This window comes from Centroberyx affinis, unplaced genomic scaffold, assembly GCF_046629955.1.
Source record: "Centroberyx affinis isolate AG114_WGS23_722 - 3 ecotype Tasmania unplaced genomic scaffold, CSIRO-AGI_Caff_v1 ptg000057l_1, whole genome shotgun sequence".
NCBI lineage: Eukaryota > Metazoa > Chordata > Actinopteri > Beryciformes > Berycidae > Centroberyx > Centroberyx affinis.
The window spans coordinates 101660-120884 of NW_027278768.1; the positions used below are offsets into that span (position 1 = coordinate 101660).

Consider the following 19225-nt stretch of genomic DNA (forward strand, 5'->3'; position numbering starts at 1 on the left):
GACTGTAAACAATGGCCGGTGCACAGAAGAGGAAGTCTTGGCCCGGATGTCAGCTGGCTACACCGGAAACCCCGAAATATTGGCCGTCGCCCCCAGAGTCTAATCGTCGTCAGACCGATAGACGATGGGTTCAGAGATTGAGTCCATTGGTGTGACAGTGTGTGTCTGCAGAGAGCCTGCTGCTTTCTGCCTAGATCTTCTTATTCCTGAATGTTTGGGATGTTTCTGGGCGTCGTTTTGTCAGCAGGTGAGTCCTGCAACCAAAACCACTTTGTACTGTTCTGGTAGCTGTGGGGGCGTGGCTAGGGCTGGGCGATAATTCAATAATATCGTTTATCGTCTTTCAGTGGAATCATATCGTGATGATATGAAGATATTTTAATATCGTGACACACATTTCTGCTGTCTAAATTGATGATGACAAGCAAATTTTACTTAAAAACTCTGATGAAATGAGGTATTTTAGGAATATTATTTGAATATTTCTGTTTTGTTTGACAACACACCTAACATTACCATTCGGTTCAATGAGATGAACATTCATTTGATTATTTAACGTGATTTTGCATACATGAACCATATCGTGATATATATATATTGATATTGAGAAAAATCCTTATGATTATCGTGATGTTGATTTCAACCATATCGCCCAGCCCTAGGTGTGGCTTCACGTCTTGTTGAGCTAGGGAAGAGGGGTCAACTTTGAAAGTTGTGTTTACAAGCTGCAACCGGCAAAATCCTACTTGGCATGCCTATGATTTTGGAAATTCCACCTACAACCTTTCAGCATAAAACAGCCTGTGTGGATGTTGCCTGCTGAGAACACACAGCAACAATCAAGATGGGATTTGTTTTTGTTTTAAATTACCTTGGAAAGTATTGGGCAGACTGTCGAGCCGGGCGACGCTAGAAGTGTCAGAGGACAAGACAGCCGGCTGGAAACCAGGAGCTTATTTGTCCTTTCCCTGTTACTGCTGTTCCTCCTGTTCCTGCCACCCTGTAGTACTCACAGATAACATTGTTCTAACGCCACTAAAATCACTGAATTACGGCAGTGAAAATGACATTTCCTGACCTCCTACAGAAAAGCTAATCCCATTCAGGCAGGGCTGTTTGTTTCCACGTGCCTTAAACCCAGGACTTTGTCTGCAGATTATGTTTGGGTAAATGAGTGATGGAGCGTTGACCCTTTTCCCCCTCCGTTCTGGAGCTTGAAACAGCCTTAGATCCTAAAAGCCTCGGGCCTCGGCTTGTTTGAGCGATGGCGGATTGCCTTGCTCGCCTGTCACATCAGCTGTTAAAGTACACAAACTAACAGCATCAGCTCCGTCTGTGTCGGAGGAAACGCTTTTAGACGTTTGGGCGTGTCAGCATGTCTTGTGGTGCAAAATTGCCAGATGCTCTCAGCTACTTAGCTTTGTGTTGTGAAGGCCACAGTTCATGGCATCATGTCAAAAAAATTTCTTGATGGGCAAAGTGTTATCTTTCTCACTGTGTGTGTGTGTGTGTGTGTGTGTGTGTGTGTACACTCACCTCTTGCAACCCACCTTAAATTTAACATTCTTACCGTTTGCTTAATTTGTAAATATTCTGCCCAAGTAATGCTGATTTGTTCCGATTAGTTTTCTTAATTAGCCTTGTATCAAATGAGCTGTCAGCTGCTGTTACAGACTCGGTTCAAAGCTTCCTCTGGGAAACCAAGCAGGGATTATTTCACTATTTCAGCAGCTCTCGATTTTGTCCTCCAACACAAATTGACACTTGACCCTGGAGGCTTAAAGAGGCTCTTTGCAGGAAAACAAAGCTGCTTTCATTATGTGCAATCTGTCACACATATCAAAGTGCTGTAAACAAGCTTAAACAAATTCATTTGGCCTGAAAATTGTTGAATTAATGAGTGTGAAGTTACTCTTTGAGCGAGGTCAAGTCCCGCTTCTCGTATTTGGCTTGTATCTGTCCTGCGTTAGTGCTATAAACAATTCTTTCTTGTATAATAGACCCACACTGGTGTGTATGGGTCTATTAGTGTGTGGGTCTACTAGAAGTGTCTCTCAACCAGCTAGTTTCCATTCCTTGTCACTTCCAATGATTGAGAAGTGGACAAAACTAGATTTTTCCCAACAGTTGCTGCACAGTCCCACGTCACATAGATGGGAACAGAGGGGGAAGACGCAACCACAGAGAAAGGAAGGTGTAAGGAGAGTCAGAGGTGTGTGAAAATTCACTGCTAAGGAGTCAAGATTGATAGTTAAAGTCAAATTTCCACACCAAAACTTACGTACTTACGTTTATTAAAGACTGCATTAAATGGCATCTTTACTTCTTGGATTTAATGCTTTTCCTGTTGAAACAGGATGTTGGGGGCGGGACTTAATGCAGTGAGGGATCATTCAAATGTCTAAACTAATGGAATATGAGTCAGGGATAGAAAGGCAATTTTATTTGATGGAAGGGGCGGATGGGAAATCTATATTTCCGCCTCCTGGTGCAGCATGAGGTCACCATGAAAGATACTCTGTTTTCCAGGGGGTAAAAGTAATGGGAGTTCATTTCATGGAGACTTTAAGGGCGTTTTCACACCTGATAGTTCGCTTCCTTGGTCCGCACCTGATGTGAGAACGATACATTGTTTTGTTTTTCAGCTGGTTCGGTTCGCTTTCACAAAGTCAAAAATCAAACGGTAGATAGGGTTGCCAACCCACCCGGATTGGCCAGGAGACTCCGGTAATTAGCCTCAGTCTCCCGGGATGGAAAAAATACATTCCCAGAGATTTTTTGACGGCTGAAATTAAAAGAATGTGTGTGTGCGTTGGGTATGTTGTACATTGGGTGCGTCGTGTGCGTCCACTGCGTCGGACGAAGGTTATTTTCATGACTTTTTGCTGGGCTGTGCTTTTTTACATATTTACTGTGTTGTTTTTCTTGGTTGTAGGTTACGTATTTAGCAACTGGCAATGTGTGATGATGGTTAACGGGACATGCACGATGCGCATTTGGCATCGCGTAATGGTGAGAGGGACACAGTTTTTGGCATGTGGCATCGTGTAATGGTGACAGCATATGGCAAATTTCCATAGTAGATAGTAGAACTGATTGATGCTGTGTGTCATTGTATGGCAATAACAATGGGGCATCATATTATTATTAGTTTTTTTTTGTCTATTGCAACGATTGCAATCATGCAAAAATCCCCAAAAGTTGATCCATGCAAATACTAGTTTCACCAGTCATCAAAACAGGATGTGAAGATGTTGTTTTTAACCAATAAAATTCAGATTAAATGGTTCGCTTCCTGAGATTGGTCCGAATGGTGTTCTCACCATTAATGAACCGCTCCACAGTTCACTTGGAAGCGGCCTGAGACCAGATCTTCGAGGCGGACCAGAGAGCGGTTATTTGGTCCGGACCAGGGTTCGATCAGGGTGTTCACACCACCCCAAACGATCCGAACCAAGGGGGTAAACGCTCCGGGGTTCAATTCAAACGGACTAAACAAGGCTGGTGTGAAAGCACCCTAAGTAGATACTGCTCAGTAAAGAACAGACATGAGAATTTATAGAAAATATTTTCTCAAATGGTGTAAAGTGTGATGTTTGATAGTGTTCAGTACAGAGGAGTGAGTCATCACTGACTGACTGACTAGGAATCCTGAATCAATTCAAAATCTTATTACCAAATATCTAACGAGGTAAAGACTGTAGCGAAAGGTCTTTGGTTGAGAATTAATTACTGAAGACCTGGATAAAATAGAGCTTAGATGGATGTATCACGGGTGAAGCGGCCCTTTGATAGGATTTCTCTGACAGGAACCGCTTAACGCCTGTCAATCGATTCAACACACACACACACACACACACACACACACACACACACACACGCTCAGCCTCTCCACAGAAGACTAGTGTGAATAGGAATATTTCCCCCAATTACCAATCTCTTCTGGTGAATCATCAGAGATATTGTGTGAAATTGACTGAGGCGTTTCTACAGAGAAGAGGGTTGTTAGAGGAGAAAAGGAGCCCATTAGGATAAAAAGAGGGAGGAGGAGGAGAAGAAGTGCTCATCCTCCTCCGTCATGGATTCCCCTGGCTCCCCACACACGCACACACACACACACACACACACACAATAGTAATGAATACAATGTTATTAATAATGAATAAACTTTTATATAGCACTTATGTAAAAGCAGAGTTTAGAAAGTGCTTTAAAGGAAGGTATAAAAACAAAGAGTAGTAAAATACATAGTGGGGAGATAAAAGTGGGAAACATGATGAAGATAAAATAGGATTAAAGCTGCATTATTCCAGATTTTTATGTGAAAATCCAGCTGTTTTATCACAAAAGGTGGCAAACACACACACACACACAGTTAGGCTAGCTAATTCAGTATCATCTTTTAAATCGCTTGCTTTTATTTGTTTATCTTGTCCACCTTTAACCTTGTGTTGTTTCTTTGATCTGTTATCTCATTTCATTTTGCATATTTATTTGTCCTTTTACTTATTGTGTTGTTTGTGTTTCCTCTTGTATCTCTTCTACATTTCTTATCTTTATGCCTTCCTGTAAAGCACTTTGTAAACTCTGCTACATGGATAGTTTATTATTATTAAGTTTATTATGCACACATACCTATATTATAATAATAATAATAATTGATTACATTTATATAGCGCTTTTCTAGGTACTCAAAGCGCTTCACATATGGGGGGGGGGGGGGGGGGGGGACTCAACTCATCCACCACCATTATACACCTATACATGTGTTTTCAGCCATGCTAGCTAACAGCAGGCGTCCCGCTCTCCTGTCGCAGTCCGCCTACGTCTCGCTCTGTCTTCATGATGTCAACACAGACACAGACGCCGCATGCAGTCTGCAGACTTCAGCTGCTGTGTTAAAACACATTTCACCTGCAGTCAAACATCGCTCCCACACTGTGCTTTTTATATCATAGTTGACTCCTGTTGTATATTTTCCCCGGGCGGAGCTCTTCTGGCCGTTCCTCAGTCTGCACTGAAAACAAAAGCTGATGAGGCGTTTTCCATCTCAGCTCCTTCACTGTGGAGCGGCCTGCCACAGGACAGTCAGCCAGCAAAGTGTTTGTCTTTAATCTGCTGTTGATTGATTGATTGATTTTATTTGACAGATTTTAAAGTACACATAGGTTTGAAGGCCCTTAGGCCACAACCATACACATTTAAAATTGTCGAGGAATTCAACACACAATAAAGTCAAGAAGACTTATTTCCATTGTGGTCCTCGTTGTAAAAAGCAATGGTCAACACAGGCAGGTCTTGGCAATGCATGAATCACTTAAGACATAAAAAACATTAACATATTCATTATATAAAATAACTAACATTCAAAAAACGCATTAATTAATAATTGACTGTCAGCAGCTCAGCAGCCATCCCTTCACTGCTCTTTTAAAATGGTTAGCAGTGACAATTTCTTTAATATGGGATGGCAATAGATTCCATTCTGTAGCTGCTGAGTACAAAAAGGTATTTCTCCCTGATGCACTCTGAAACCTACAGGGGACAAAATCTGTTACACTGGCTGTAGTCGCATATCCATGAGTATCACTGACGAGTTTAAAATCATTTTTTAAATACTTTGGAACGGAGCCATTCATTATTCTGTCAATGTTTGACCCTGCTCTCAGCTGACAACCATTTTAGTTCATCTTGCATTGTTGTTGTTCATCTTAAGGTTTGTTCTGTTTTGTTCCTCTCATTAAAGCACTTTGTAAACTCTTTTTTTAGGAAAGTGCTATATGAATAAAGTTTATTATCATTATTATTATGATGGCGATTACCTGCTAGTGTAAGTAAACAAATTTTGTAATGCGCCTCTCAAAACAAATGTTACATGACACAGTACAATAATAGAACAGCAATACAGATGACGGAAATAGAGATAAAAAAAATCAAAGAAATATAAGTTAAAACAGACATTCTAACAACACAGGACAACAAATACAGCACAAGAGAGGAACATTTTAGTGGACTCCTCCTACATCAGTGATGGTTTTTATGTCATTGTTGACTCCTGTTATTTGCTGCTCAGTTGTTGCGGTCGTGTGTGAAGTTTTCACCATGCACACTGTTTAGGTGAATTCCTTGAGGAACCCCTTCAGAAGGGTTTGTTCAGACTGCAGGCAAATCCAATTTGTTTCTCAAATCTGATCTTCAGGACTGATTCTGCACACTAAGTGATCAGGTCGGATTTGGTTGCTGTGGTAATGATGAGGCGTGTGTACGTACGGTAACTGATGGTACGTTTTTTTCAAACACGGAACCAAAACAAAAAGCTGCAGATGTGTCGTCTTTGCCTTCACGCCATACGACTATCTAGTTGCGGTGCAGAATTTGACGGAGGAGATTGATGTAAGCAGCAACCTTTTGTCTCCATTTTGTTTTCTGCCGCTCTGGATGTGACGCCAACATCATGTTGTGTTGCGCGTGACGTAAAGGAGTGTCCAGAATGTCACACCGAGACCAGACCTGTCAACTCTCCCGTTTTTCCCGGGTTTCTCCTGTATTTTCACCCCCTCTCCCGCCGTGCTCCCGTTTGGTAATTTTCCCCCTAAATCTCCTGTACTTTCAGGAAGGGAGGGAGGGAGAGAGGGAGAGAGGGAGGGAGAGAGGGAGAGAGAGAGAGAGAGAATATCAGAATTTATTGTTACCTGGTGTTGGTTAATTTCAATATTTATAAAATGGCAATCCCTGACTGATTTCATCTGTATTGGTATAGATTATATCGCCTTTTCAAATATAGCCCTTTATCATGATGCTAAATGCTCAATGTTGTGGTCTCCTCACAGTGATGGTCTGCTGGCGACAAACCGTATGTTGTACTAGTTTATATCCTGTATAAGTAGTGACACTAAGTCTTGCTGTATCCATGTATGATTCATGTATAACAGAAAAAGCTAAATATCTATATAGATATTTAGACACTTGGGAGACTACTTATCCATTCCTGACCAGAAGTATGTTGGGAAACAACCATTCGTTTCACAAGGTTTAGTGTGACTTTAGTATTGGTCACGGTGGGGAAAAAAGATGTCAACCAGCATGCTAGTTGGTAGATCTCTGGAACCGAGAGAGGAAATCCCTTTCATAATGTAAAAATTATGGTCGGGTGGGGGTCCCGGAAAATCTCCCTTATTTTCAAAGCCCAATGTTGCAAGGTATGACTGAGACGCATCTGTAGAAATCTGATTTGAGTCGCATTTCAAACCACATACAAATGTGGCTTAAATCTGATTTGCAAAAATCGTTTCCCGGGTGTTTTTTTTGGCATTTAGATTTCAAATCAGTCCGACTCCAATCTGGATATGCCAAAATTCAGATTTGGGCTGGCAGTCTGAACAAAGCCTAACATACCGGCCTCTTCACACAACCATAAAGGAATATCTTTCTAGCGAGGAACCAATCAGCTCATTGGCTCCCTTAGGATCTTAGAGAAAACCCCTGATGCAGCCCGAGTTTTACAAGTGACTCTCTCTTCAGGCTTCTGTTAGCTTCGCCTCAGAGTCCCATCACTGTAGCCCCCCTCCCACCCCCCCACCCCCCCCAATCCCCCCGGTCTCTCTAACTCCCCCTGTCTCTTCCCATCTATCCCTCCATCTCTTACCTCAATTCCTCCTGACTCTACCATTCTTCATTTATCCATTTATCTCCTCCTCCTCCCTCCATCGCTCTCTGTCACAGCAGAATCTCCAGCACAGATGTTTACCTGGTTACCCGCTCTCTCCGTCTCTCTCTCTCTCTCTCCGCTTCCCCTTCCTGCTGAACTTGCACCTGCCTCAGTCTGAGTCTGAAAGTTGCTGTCATTTTTGCAGCTGAATTGCTTCTGAAACACCGTGCACGTGAGTCGCAGTTGATCGAGGTTTGCAGGCTGGTGTTCTGGATTTAGTAAAAGGATTTTGGAAGTCATAGCTCAGCCTCTTGGTTGTTGACACCACACACAGACACACACACACACACACACACACATTTGCATGCATGCAGTGCAATAAATTGATTGATTTAATGACCTCATGACGTGAATGTTTTGAGTTAAACCACCAGGCAGTACAGAATATTTTACTAATCTACAAGATCTGATGTAACTCAGCCTGTGCTGTTAGACTAGAGTGACATCAGGCCTGTGTGCAGATATAAATAGAGATTGTAGACTTTCCATGTTTCACTTCATGCTTGCTGAACTGCTGCTGCACTTCAGCTGCGTCCCCAAGAGGAAATATTTGGAATCACATTTTGCTCTTTCTAGCCGCCACAAGCTAGAGGAAACGGTCTGGTAACTAGGTTTTGGAGAGACACAAGAGTTTTGTGACAATATAATAATTTTGTTTGGCTGTATGATATTAAGGAAAGATGATACTAAGGGCGACTGCAGTACTACTGCAGGACATATGCAGAATATAAACCCTTTTACAATGTGTTTGGAAATGATTTTTAACTACCTTATTGTATTTTCGTAAAAACATGACTGTGCTCTGAGACATGGACTATGTACAGGATCTGAACTTGCTTATGCAGCTAGCAAAGCTACACAGATACTTTTGGTCTCGTTTGCTAAAAGTTAAAATTATTTTTAACTTCTTTCTTGGCAACCTAAATGCTAAAAACATACTAAGCTCTCTGAGCTGTCAGGAGCAGCCAACAGCGCGTGCTTTCTTCTGAAAATAGACAGAAAAAGAAGCCAGCGCTGTGAAGAGAAGACAGGTTTCTGCCGGACTGGTCTGTTGTCCAAGATATCATGTTCAATGTCTTTTACACAGATAGGTACAATGATCCCAGCAATTTGCAGCAAATATGGTGATGAAATCTGCCTGACTGCATATTTCATCACTGCTTCTTTGGTTTTTATTGCTGCCTCCTTAAAGACTGTGGATAAGTTGCTGCCATTGATCATTCGGTTAGCAGTGTCACCAACCCTGTGCTTTCCCACTGTCCAACTCATAACTCCCGTCCATATTTCATCTTTATCTCATACGGAGGAGCGAGAAGAGCTTTCCACATCATGGAGTCTTTCGGGGGTCGGGCGCTAACGCGGTACGATCTTCCTCCCACACATCAGCCATGTTTCCTGTTTAGTGAACACAGCTCAGGAGGAAAATGAGCCTGATGCCCTGGGCTGAAATCTCCTCCAGAACCACTGACTGCAGCAGAAGAGCCGTTTCTCCTCACGCTTTAGAAGGCAATAGTGCATGGCACAAACACTCAGAGTTAAGAATACGCATTCACACTTGCGCTTCATTACGCAGCCCTCGCCCTTCCGGAGCAGAGGCCGTGTGGAGCTTTCTCTCATATACGGTAAGTGGTATTCATCTTCTAATGGACCACATGTTTAGCTGATGTTACTTTGTACAGATTTGTCAGTGTGTATGTGCTTGTGTGTGTGTGTGTTTCAGTATGTGAGCACCATAATGCCAGCTTAAATTGGTGTACACAGGTCAAAAACTCCTCCATTTTCCCACAATTCTTTCTTCTTCTTTTTACAATTCTTTCTCAACATGTAAACGGATAAGAATCGCTGGTTGGCGGTTTGTTCTTTTGGCTCATAATCAACCGTTTGATCAGGAAAGCAAATTTCTTTCTTTCTTTCAATCTTTTATTTTTTTTCTTTTATTTTCAGTTTATACAGATTACACACTCAATGTTACCCTCAAAAAGAATGGTTCATAACACAAATACTAGAGCTAGACAACAGCTAACCATACAAACAATCAGACTAACAGAAGAAAAAAGACAAGAAAACAACACAAACGTAGATCATCATCCTCCATATTATAACTACAATAACAATGAAATGTTAATGAGCATGTGGACTTTACCCTTTGGGGATCACTTGGATCCCAAAGTTGCAAAACCTTTTAATATGATTTCAGCATAGTCCTCTCCAATAAAATCTGTAACAGGGCGCCAAACAGAGAAAAACCCATTCATGTCTCCAAATGTCGGGTAAAAAGAGTCCGCACAACTGTTCCAGTAATAGTTTTGCTGCTGAATGTTTTCACATTGCCAACGAAGGGACTTTCCTGCCGGCTGTCTGATTCCACTGTGGCCTGGAGGACGGCCTCACCCCGCCATCTTTTATTCATGAAGAGAGATCGAGAGAGATTGGGAAACCAGAACAGAGAGAGAGAGAGAGAGAGAAAGAGAAAGACAACACATTTGCTGTCTAAACACTGGACTGCCAGAGAATGCAATAGCCCCAGAAAACTATTAGTTGACATTGTGTGTGTGTGTGTGTGTCTGTCCGAGTGTAGCAGTGGACCATTTCGATTTGCACATCTTGTCATTCAGCTCGCACATTCTCAGTTTATGTTTGCCGTTCAAGGGAAGGCGTTCACCAATACGAAGAGATGCACAGTAAATATTTGTGAGTATCAGGTCTGCGGGTGTCAACATCACAGCGAATCCTTCCACCCGGCAGCAGATTGTGTTATTTAGGCCGATATCAGTGGCCCCCGAGCGCAATCGAGGAGCTTAATCTGAGATGAGGTGTGCTTACAGTCCCTCTTATTCCCCGCTCCCCATCGAGTTGATTTTCCTGCACAAAGAATCCCCACTGTCTGAGTAATGCTGTATGTGACTCTCTTTCAAGCCCTATTTCCCGCTGTTATATAAAGAAGCTGGTGTGAAATGAGTTGTTTTTTCCTCTCAGCGAGGGTAGAAGTTTTTGGCTGCTTTATTGAGCCTCACTCGATGAGAAGCCGCGAAGCCCAGAGCAATCTCTTGAATTTTAAGGAATCCCTTTTTACTGAGCAACCTAGCAGCACTAATGCCATGAGACAATGGGCGCAGCATCTCAGCTGTCAGGCAGTGGGCGGACAGTGTTTAGTGTTTAGTTTTCATACGGATCAAGTATTTACCGAACGCCGCCACAGGCTCGCTCCACTCGGCTCCTTCAGCCTCTCCTAAGAGGAAGCGGTCTGTTTGCTGGTGGGACTGCAGGGAGCCATTTTCTGTCTAATTTCCCTCCTGCTGCAGCGAGACGGGCCGATGGCTCCCGGCGTTGTGGAGGAATGTGTCCTGCGGTTCCTAACCTCCTCCTGCACATGTTGACGGTCATGATGTGCTTATTATACTACGGGTACTCTCAGCCAAGCGATCTGATTGGTCCGAGACACGCTCCAACCGTGCTGATGACTCTCGCGCTGTATTGGTTGCTATGCCAACTCTTGTGGTAACGACGCAGCTCCTCGTGATCTTTCTTGTTTTCTCTTGTGTTTTTTTTATTCTTTTGTGTGTACCTGTTGGAAGAAAACACCCTCTTGGGTATTAGTGCTATAATGGAGACTTTAAATCCAGTTAACCTCACTCAGAAACTGAGGAGAGGAATTGGATTTTTGCACAGAAACAAAGAATGCTTCTCTTTTGATAATACAAACACTGTTGTACAATCCATAGTCATGACTGTATTTGGTTATATAAACCAGTGGTTCTCAACGTGGGGTCCGGGGACCACCAGGGGTCCTTGAGGGGGTTCCAGGGGGTCCCCCGGAAATTGATGAACTGTTAAACATCACCATTATTTAATTTACAATAAGTTAAAGCAGTTAGAGAATAGAGATCATTATTCTCTGTTATCTCTCTACCAACAATACAGTCATGGAATTCTCGACAAAATCATATCTAACAATAAAAATATTCTCAGATTTGGGTCCGAGAGACAAAAAAGCTCATCAAATGGGGGTCCGTGGCCCTAAAGTGTAAAATAAATTGTAAAGTGTAAATCTAAATTAAGGGTCCTTAATATGAAAAAGTTTGAGAATCACTGATATAAACAGTTTGTATTTACTTTAATTGCTGCTCCTTCTACTCTGAAGCCATTGGATGCAGTTTACCACAGTGCCTATTACAGGAGATACATTTTGCACTCCTTGTGATTTATATAAAAAGTTAGCTGGTCATCTCTAATGATAAGTTATATTTATCTGTAAGACTTCTGAAGCTGCTCCTGCACCTCACATCTCAACTGTCTTGCAGTAATTAAGCTGCAGATCACAGCATCAGTCAGTTCAGTTAGTTGGTTTCTGCTGCTTTTGTCTCATGAATGGAACAGACTGCAAAGCACCTTGAAATTCGACTTTCTTGCCCTCCTCAATGATTTTAAAGCGATGATATCTGACGTTTTCTCAGATATTTGCAATTACATTTTATAATGTGTCTCTATATTGCTGAAACGCATGACTGAACTCTACTTTGGATCTTCTCTGTCATTTTAATGACTGTTTTTTGTTCCTGGGTCTCTCTTGAGAAAGAGATCCTAATTTCAATGGGAATATCTGATTAAATAAAGGATACATGAAAAAAACATAATGATGAGGTGAAAAAGAAAAAGGAGCACTTCTTGGATCTGAGGTAGAAACAGCTGAAAGATACTAGGGATATTTCTTGCCAGTCACATAAGAGTAAAGGCATGAATTCCCCAAGAAGAAAACCACAGCATTCCGTCTGCAGGTACAAAAATGTAGAAAGACTTTAGTATAGTGGCTACATAATATATAGTTGGTCTAATTTAATGGTAAATAATTCACCTGTAAAGCGCAATTCAAAGCGTCCGCGAATAGGAACTGGCAGTTGGAGTTGGGCCATATTTTGCACGTTCTTGTTGCACTGATTTCCGACAAGTCTTTCACAAAACAGGGCAGTGAGTGACTAAATGACAATTAAGCCTCTTTAGTGGTTGCTGTCCGATCGATTGGTGCTGAAAAGCAACGTCAATTTATAAATCATATTTGAGAACTAGACCAAAAGCTGTATGTGCAGTTGTGCACCCTCATTTAATAGCATAATATGTTATCCCCACCTGTTTGTTCATTTGGAAGCTGCAAGCGGAGGCGTCCTTCATCTGTAAATTGGTAGTGTTAGAATCTTTATTTAATTTAGGTCCTTCGGCTAGCCAGTTTGGTCCGGTTTAAAACCAAAATAATCCCAAATAGGGGATTTTGTATTCTTTTTGGCAACGAGCTCTTCCATGATTGTTCACTGAAGATGGCGTGTGGGGAGTGTGGACTCCCCCGCCCCCTGCGCGCGCCGCACACACACCTGTGCGAATATATCGGCAATCGCCGGTTGATGGGCTGACAGTTGCTGGTTGGAAAATTTTAACATATTGCCCAACCCCACTACATAATAAAAACAGCGGCCAATGTGTATCGACCAAGAACTGGTCATTGTCTTCGTCAGAGTGCTAATGCCTTGGTTCTTCTTTGGGGAATTCATGCCTTTACCTCCTCATACGTACCTTACCTGACTGGCAAGGAATATCCCCAAGTATATTTTATAATGATGAGGTGGCACAGTGTAAGAAAAGTGTAAGAGCTTCAACTTCCACTTCCACACTTTTGGAGGCGACAACCTTGTGCTTCCTCCTCTGGTCAAACGAGGCACGGCGCTGGCCTGAAGTGAGCGCTGCCTCTCTTGGCTCTGTGTGTCCGCTCATTATAATCACACCTGGCCTCTTTGGGCCGGTTACAGTGGATTTAATAGCAGTGGCAAGACGGGAACAGCTTTGAGCGTGAGCAGCAGTGTGGCCGGTCTGGATCAGAGCCAGAGCCACATGGCGGCACTGCCTTGTTTTCGGCGCAGTCTGTCTCTCTCTCTCTGTCCTCCGGTGTTTTCTCACCGTCTCCCAGCATTAGTCACTCGCTCTGTGTTTTCTACACCTGTTTCTGAACACATACTGTGGTAAACTCTAAAACTGTCGTGTAGTGTTGTGAAAATACAGCCAGAGTCGTGTTGGAATGCTTAGAGTTGTTTGTGCAGCGAGGTTTTTCTCTGTACCTTTCTACTAAACATCCTTAAGTCTCCAGAGACAAAATAATGCCGGGGCAGAATCTGGGATTTTCCAAACATAAATACCGTCTGTCTGCTCTCATTGTTTCCTTCCTGCCTCCGTGGAATTAATGATCTTAATAATAGTTATTATTTGTGTAGCACTTTTCCTGCCATAGTTCCAAAGTGCTATGGGATAAAAGGAACTAAAACATAAAAGCAAACATTGAGCTAAAAAAGAGCAGAATGACACTGCCGGCTCCTCCAACACCCATAATAAAATTTAGAAATTAACACTACTGCAGCATAATGAGAGAGATAACAAGCGACTCCAGCTTCATGAAAATGGGTTTTCAGCTAAACGAAGATTCAGAGTCTACTAATCATACTTCCTCTAGAAGGCTGCTCTGGAGGTTTAGGTTCCTGATTTTGAAAAAATCCTCCCATCTTCTGTAAGAATGGAAGAGGTAGTTGGACTGTAATTGGAGAGGTGATGAAGCCAGGCAGGTTGATAGCAGGTTTTCAAATGAACCTCCGGCCTCGTTCAGTTAATTCATGGCTGTAGGAAGAGCGGCGAGGTGACGGTATCTCCCCGATCTCCCAGTTCATCTCTCCTCTTCATGTAGAGCTTCACCAGAGGAAAGGCCTCAGGAGATCAGCCGGTTAATCCACTCTGCCGCTGCCTGCACAACAGCAACTGTATGGAGAAACAGCCGCTAAGAGAAGCCACGGCTTATGCTGACCTGACACTAGATGATGTTTGAAGCGATTTCACAGTTTTAGACAAAATTTCAATAGTAAAATCACGGCAGTTAATGCAGTCTGTTTCTTTTTCTCGGCTTAACCGTTACGACAAAATCAAACATGTTTAATATTATCTAAGGGCGTTTTCACACCTATAGTTCGTTTGCTCTGGTCCGAATCAGTTGATGAGTTTGTAAACTTGGAGCGTTTTCCCCTTGGTTCGGTTTCTTTTCACACGGAGAAAAATCCAAGCAACTCAAAATGCATCACTACAAACCACGTGAGAACGTTCACTCCGCTTATTGGTCAGATGTGTCTGGGGCTGGAGCAAGAAAGTAAATACAGGAAGAAGGTCCTGTGTTCTGGACTAGTGCACATTGCTATGCAACATGGAGCAACGGCAGAGTTGGCATTTGCTCATAACTGTTATCTAGGCAATATACCAGACAAAACTGTACCAGCAGAATGCAGAATGCACTTCGAGGAAACGTCTTGATAATGCTATACCTGCTGTACCTGCTACAGGAGCCGTTTCGCTCAAACTTGCGGAGTAAATTGAGTAGAGATGCACCGATTGAAATTTTCTTGGCAGATTCCGATTTCTGATTTTTTTAAAAGTCTGACCTGCCGATTCCGATTTTGGCCGATTCCGATTTTCTTTCTAAGAACTATAATTGACAGCATACACAAACATTTTTGTAACTTTTCTTTAATGGAAAATTAAAATTCAATTATATGTTCATAATAAAACATTTACTATTAATAACATTTTATCCAAAACTGCACCAGGTTACAGGACCTTTTCTCACTCTCACTCAAACAAATCTCAAAATAAAAAAGTGCTCCAGGTTACTGGACAGAGCTTTTTTGTACAAATAAAATCCAAATGAAAATGAATTGCAGTATATCCCACTTTATACTTTCCCAAAAGAAAACTGGTGCAACAGATCTATATAACAACACACCTAATTTATTTACATCAAAAGGTTATCCATGGAGCCCAGCCCAATGTAATGGAGATTTAAAGAGTCATAGTGCCATCTTGTGGTGAAAAAAATGACTTTTTGTTTTGACTCCGCTGAGATCGGGAGGTAGCTCGTTTCTCTGTCTTTTATTTTGATGCATATGCGTGAGCTCAGTCCACCTGAAGCCCTCTGTTCTGTCGGCAGAGAGAGACACAGAGTGTGGTGGTTTCGGCGCATCGGCCGACGCTCCCGGCTGCATGTTGCCGGCCAAGGCTGTTAGCTTGGCGCTGATTTGTTCCCGGTGATCCGACCGAGGATCGGGTGGATCGATGCGGCCCGTGAGCGCGGTGGAGAGGACAGCGGCGGAGAGAGCAGATGGGGCGCGCTGGAACGGAGATCAGTATGGATGTATGGACTATTACAGCCGAGTTTTTACCGTTGTCTTAAATTTGACCGGCACAGAATCGGATATATGAGACTGATCTGCCGGTCACCGGTCATGGCCGATCAGCTGAAAACCGGCCGATTCCGGTCACCGGCCGATCGATCGGTGCATTTCTAAAATTGAGTACACCTGGTAGTTGGGTCGGATCGAGGTCGGGTGTGACAACGCCCGCAGGTCTTTAGTCTTGGCTCAAAAGGTGTGTAATGGTCAACGAAGCGATTTATAATGCTACACGCTCTACAGCCAATAGCAGCGCAGTCTTTGGCTGACATCAGCACCTGTAGTGACAGGTGACAAGGCTCTGCAGACAGACAGTAGTAAACATGGCGATGCCGGCGGGGAAGAGCAAGTCCCGGTTCTGTTGGACCGTGGAACCGGAGGAGAAACTGGTGGAGAGTTTATCCCTCTCTTTATCTCTCTCTGTGTGTTGTATGTGTGTGTGTGTGTGTGTGTATGTTGTAGCTTCATTCACACTCAAACATCATAGTCCATGATCAGTGTTTTGAGCCTGTATAATCCTTCACATGCACTGAAAACCTGCGTGATGCAGCGAGGAACAACAAAAATCCTGCTGGAGTCTCAATGTGTAATGCTGCAGGATTCTCAGCCTCAACAAAATCTTAAAATGTGAGCAACTCCAGGACTAAAAACTCCTGACTTGAGAGAGATTGTTGTTCAATATGAGAGTGTGTCAGACTGAATGTCTTCTAATGTGTGGTAGGCATTATGTAGGATCTGCTTATTTTGCCATCGCACCTCATTTCTACAGTGCAATTGAAGGCGATGCATAAGAGCAAATATCTAGACTTGGTTATAAAAACTCTCACATGTCAGCATAGTATATAGGCTGACATAAAATTCCTGTACATGGTGAATCCCGGCACTCAGTTCTCCTCCTCGTCGTCTCTCTGAAGCGCTGGGCGTTGCAGATGAAGAGCGAGGACAGATTTTTGTGTCGTGACAAAACACAAAGGACTGTAGAAGAAACCCAGCCTTCGTCAACACACCCACTGTGGAGAAGAGTCTCTCCTGCAGCTCCAGAGCCTTTTCCACCGCGCCGGCCGCAGGCTTGGTGCAACACCGCCATCTGCTGGTTGATGCCCGTCTGTAACTCTATATCTCTGCTATTGTAGGAGCTATCAAATGTGTTTTTTGAGCATTTGATTTATGTTTTTCAGAGGTGGAAAGTAACAAACTACATTTACTCAAATACGCTATTTTTTGAGGTAATGGCACTAGTATTTTTCCATTTAGTGAGACTCTCTACTTTTCCTCCACTACATCTCAGAGGGAAATCCTGTTCTTTTTCCTCCACTACATTTATCTGCCAGCTGGAGTTAATAAGGTTTTACACACAAAACATACGATAAGCTCATAAAATATGTTGCATTGTTAGAGTTTAAACTCCCCAACAGTATATGGAGCAGTTAGACCGACAACATTAAAATACTTCTGACAGATTCATGCTTCAAGAATTAAACTCTCTGACAGAATGACGACTTTTACTTTTCATACTTCAGTTCATTTTACTGCTAATACTTCTATACTTTTACTGAAGTGAACTTTCGAACGCAGAACTTTTCTCTGAAATTTTCTGTGATTAGAGAGCTACATGAAATTAACTCCCATTAATTTTACTTCCTGGAAAACCTCACGCTGTATCAGGAGGTGAGAATATAAATTCCACGCAATAAAACATCACAGAGTTTTGAACGGTCCCGCCCCTCCACCCCTCCCATCAAATAAAACTGCCTTTCTCTCCCTGACTCATGTTCCATTGATTTTGAATGATCCCTGTTGGCTGATTTATCCCAAAACTCGCTGGCCACCGGCCAGCCCATGAAACATCTTTTTGTACCGTTTCTAGACAGACCGTCCTGCAGCCAGAAGGTCACAGGTTCAAATCCTCCAACAGCTGTGTGTCCTGTCAAAATGTCTTTGAGCAAGACACTAAACCCAGCTCACTGAGTTTTTGTTAACTGCCTAAAGTATAAATGCAAAACGTTCAGAACAAAAACATCTTCCAAATTGTGTTTGGTCATCTGCCAAACTGTCTGACAGCAGACGAGCTCTGCCAGAGTCTTTAACAGCGTTTGGCTGCTGGCTGCTGTTAATGTCTAAACACTGACAACATACTGTAATGAAATAATACTGCACTTCAATAAGAATATACTCACTGCACCTTTTGCACAGGTACTTTGTACTGTTGCTACTACATCAGGTGTAAGCAGGGTTATTACAGTTTGGGATTTTTCATTAGTTTTTATTTTTATATAGTTTTATATTTTTATTTCAGTTTAGTTTTAGTTAGTTCTCAGCGTGAGTTTGGTATTTTTAGTATAGTTTTTTATTTTATTTAGTTCCAGTTCTAGCTTTAATTTTATATAGTATAATATAGTATATAGTACAATGATGATAGAAGTTCATAACAGATGTTTTTTGTATATTTTTCCAAAAGGTATGGTGCAATACAAAATCACATAAATTATTTTAAAATTTGTTTATTTACATTTTTCAATACATCCTCCACTAAATTAAAGTTGGCCTGCTTGGTTTCCTGCAGCAGCAACAGCAGACACATCAGAATCTGACTCCAGACCAGTTAAACTAAAATAATTCCAGACAGACTCTGCTGTTTCCTCCAAACTGTTTTCAGCATCAGTTGTTCAGATGGCGTTGGCAGCGCTGCACTTCCTCCAGAGCAGCAGAGGCTCATGGGAGTTGAACAAGTCGGTCTACAGGACAGTGCCAAGTAGTCAAGAGAGTTTTAGTTCAGTTTTAGTTTTTTTCACAAACTCTAGTTTTTATTTTTATTTCAGTATTTCAGTACCACAATGTTTTTTTAACACCTACTTTTTGTCTTGTCTTAGTGTTAATTTACTATAATAAATCACAACTTAAATTCCCCCCCCTCCCCCTCTCCTGTCCCATCAGCCCGGGGCGTACCTGCGGATCTACAACCTGCGCGTTCTGTCAGGAGCCAGTAAGGTGCCGGGTCACACCGGCAACCAATCAGAAGAGGCGGATCACGTGTCCTTCCACCTGCACGGGGGCACGGCCTACGGCAGGGGCATCCGGGTTCTTCCAGAGAACAGCCCCGACGTGCTGGAGCTCAAGAAGTACGGCAGGGGATTTGGGACAAAAATACCCGAGAGTAACGCTTCCACAGATGGAGCCGCTGTAGAAATCACACTTTAAACTTCACACTGAACTACTGCTGCACTTTGGCTTCGGCCCTGGGAGGAATTGTTCAAAGAAGTTAGGTTTTACT

The 19225-nt window shown here is 42.5% G+C and overlaps 1 protein-coding gene across 1 annotated transcript in view; it reads left to right on the forward strand.

Moving 5' to 3' along the window:
• pot1 (protection of telomeres 1 homolog) overlaps positions 1-19225 on the forward strand; it is an 88608-nt gene that overhangs the window by 47687 nt on the left and 21696 nt on the right. The window contains 1 exon segment of the mRNA XM_071519246.1: positions 18889-19073. Within this exon segment, the coding sequence (XP_071375347.1) occupies positions 18889-19073 (185 nt within the window).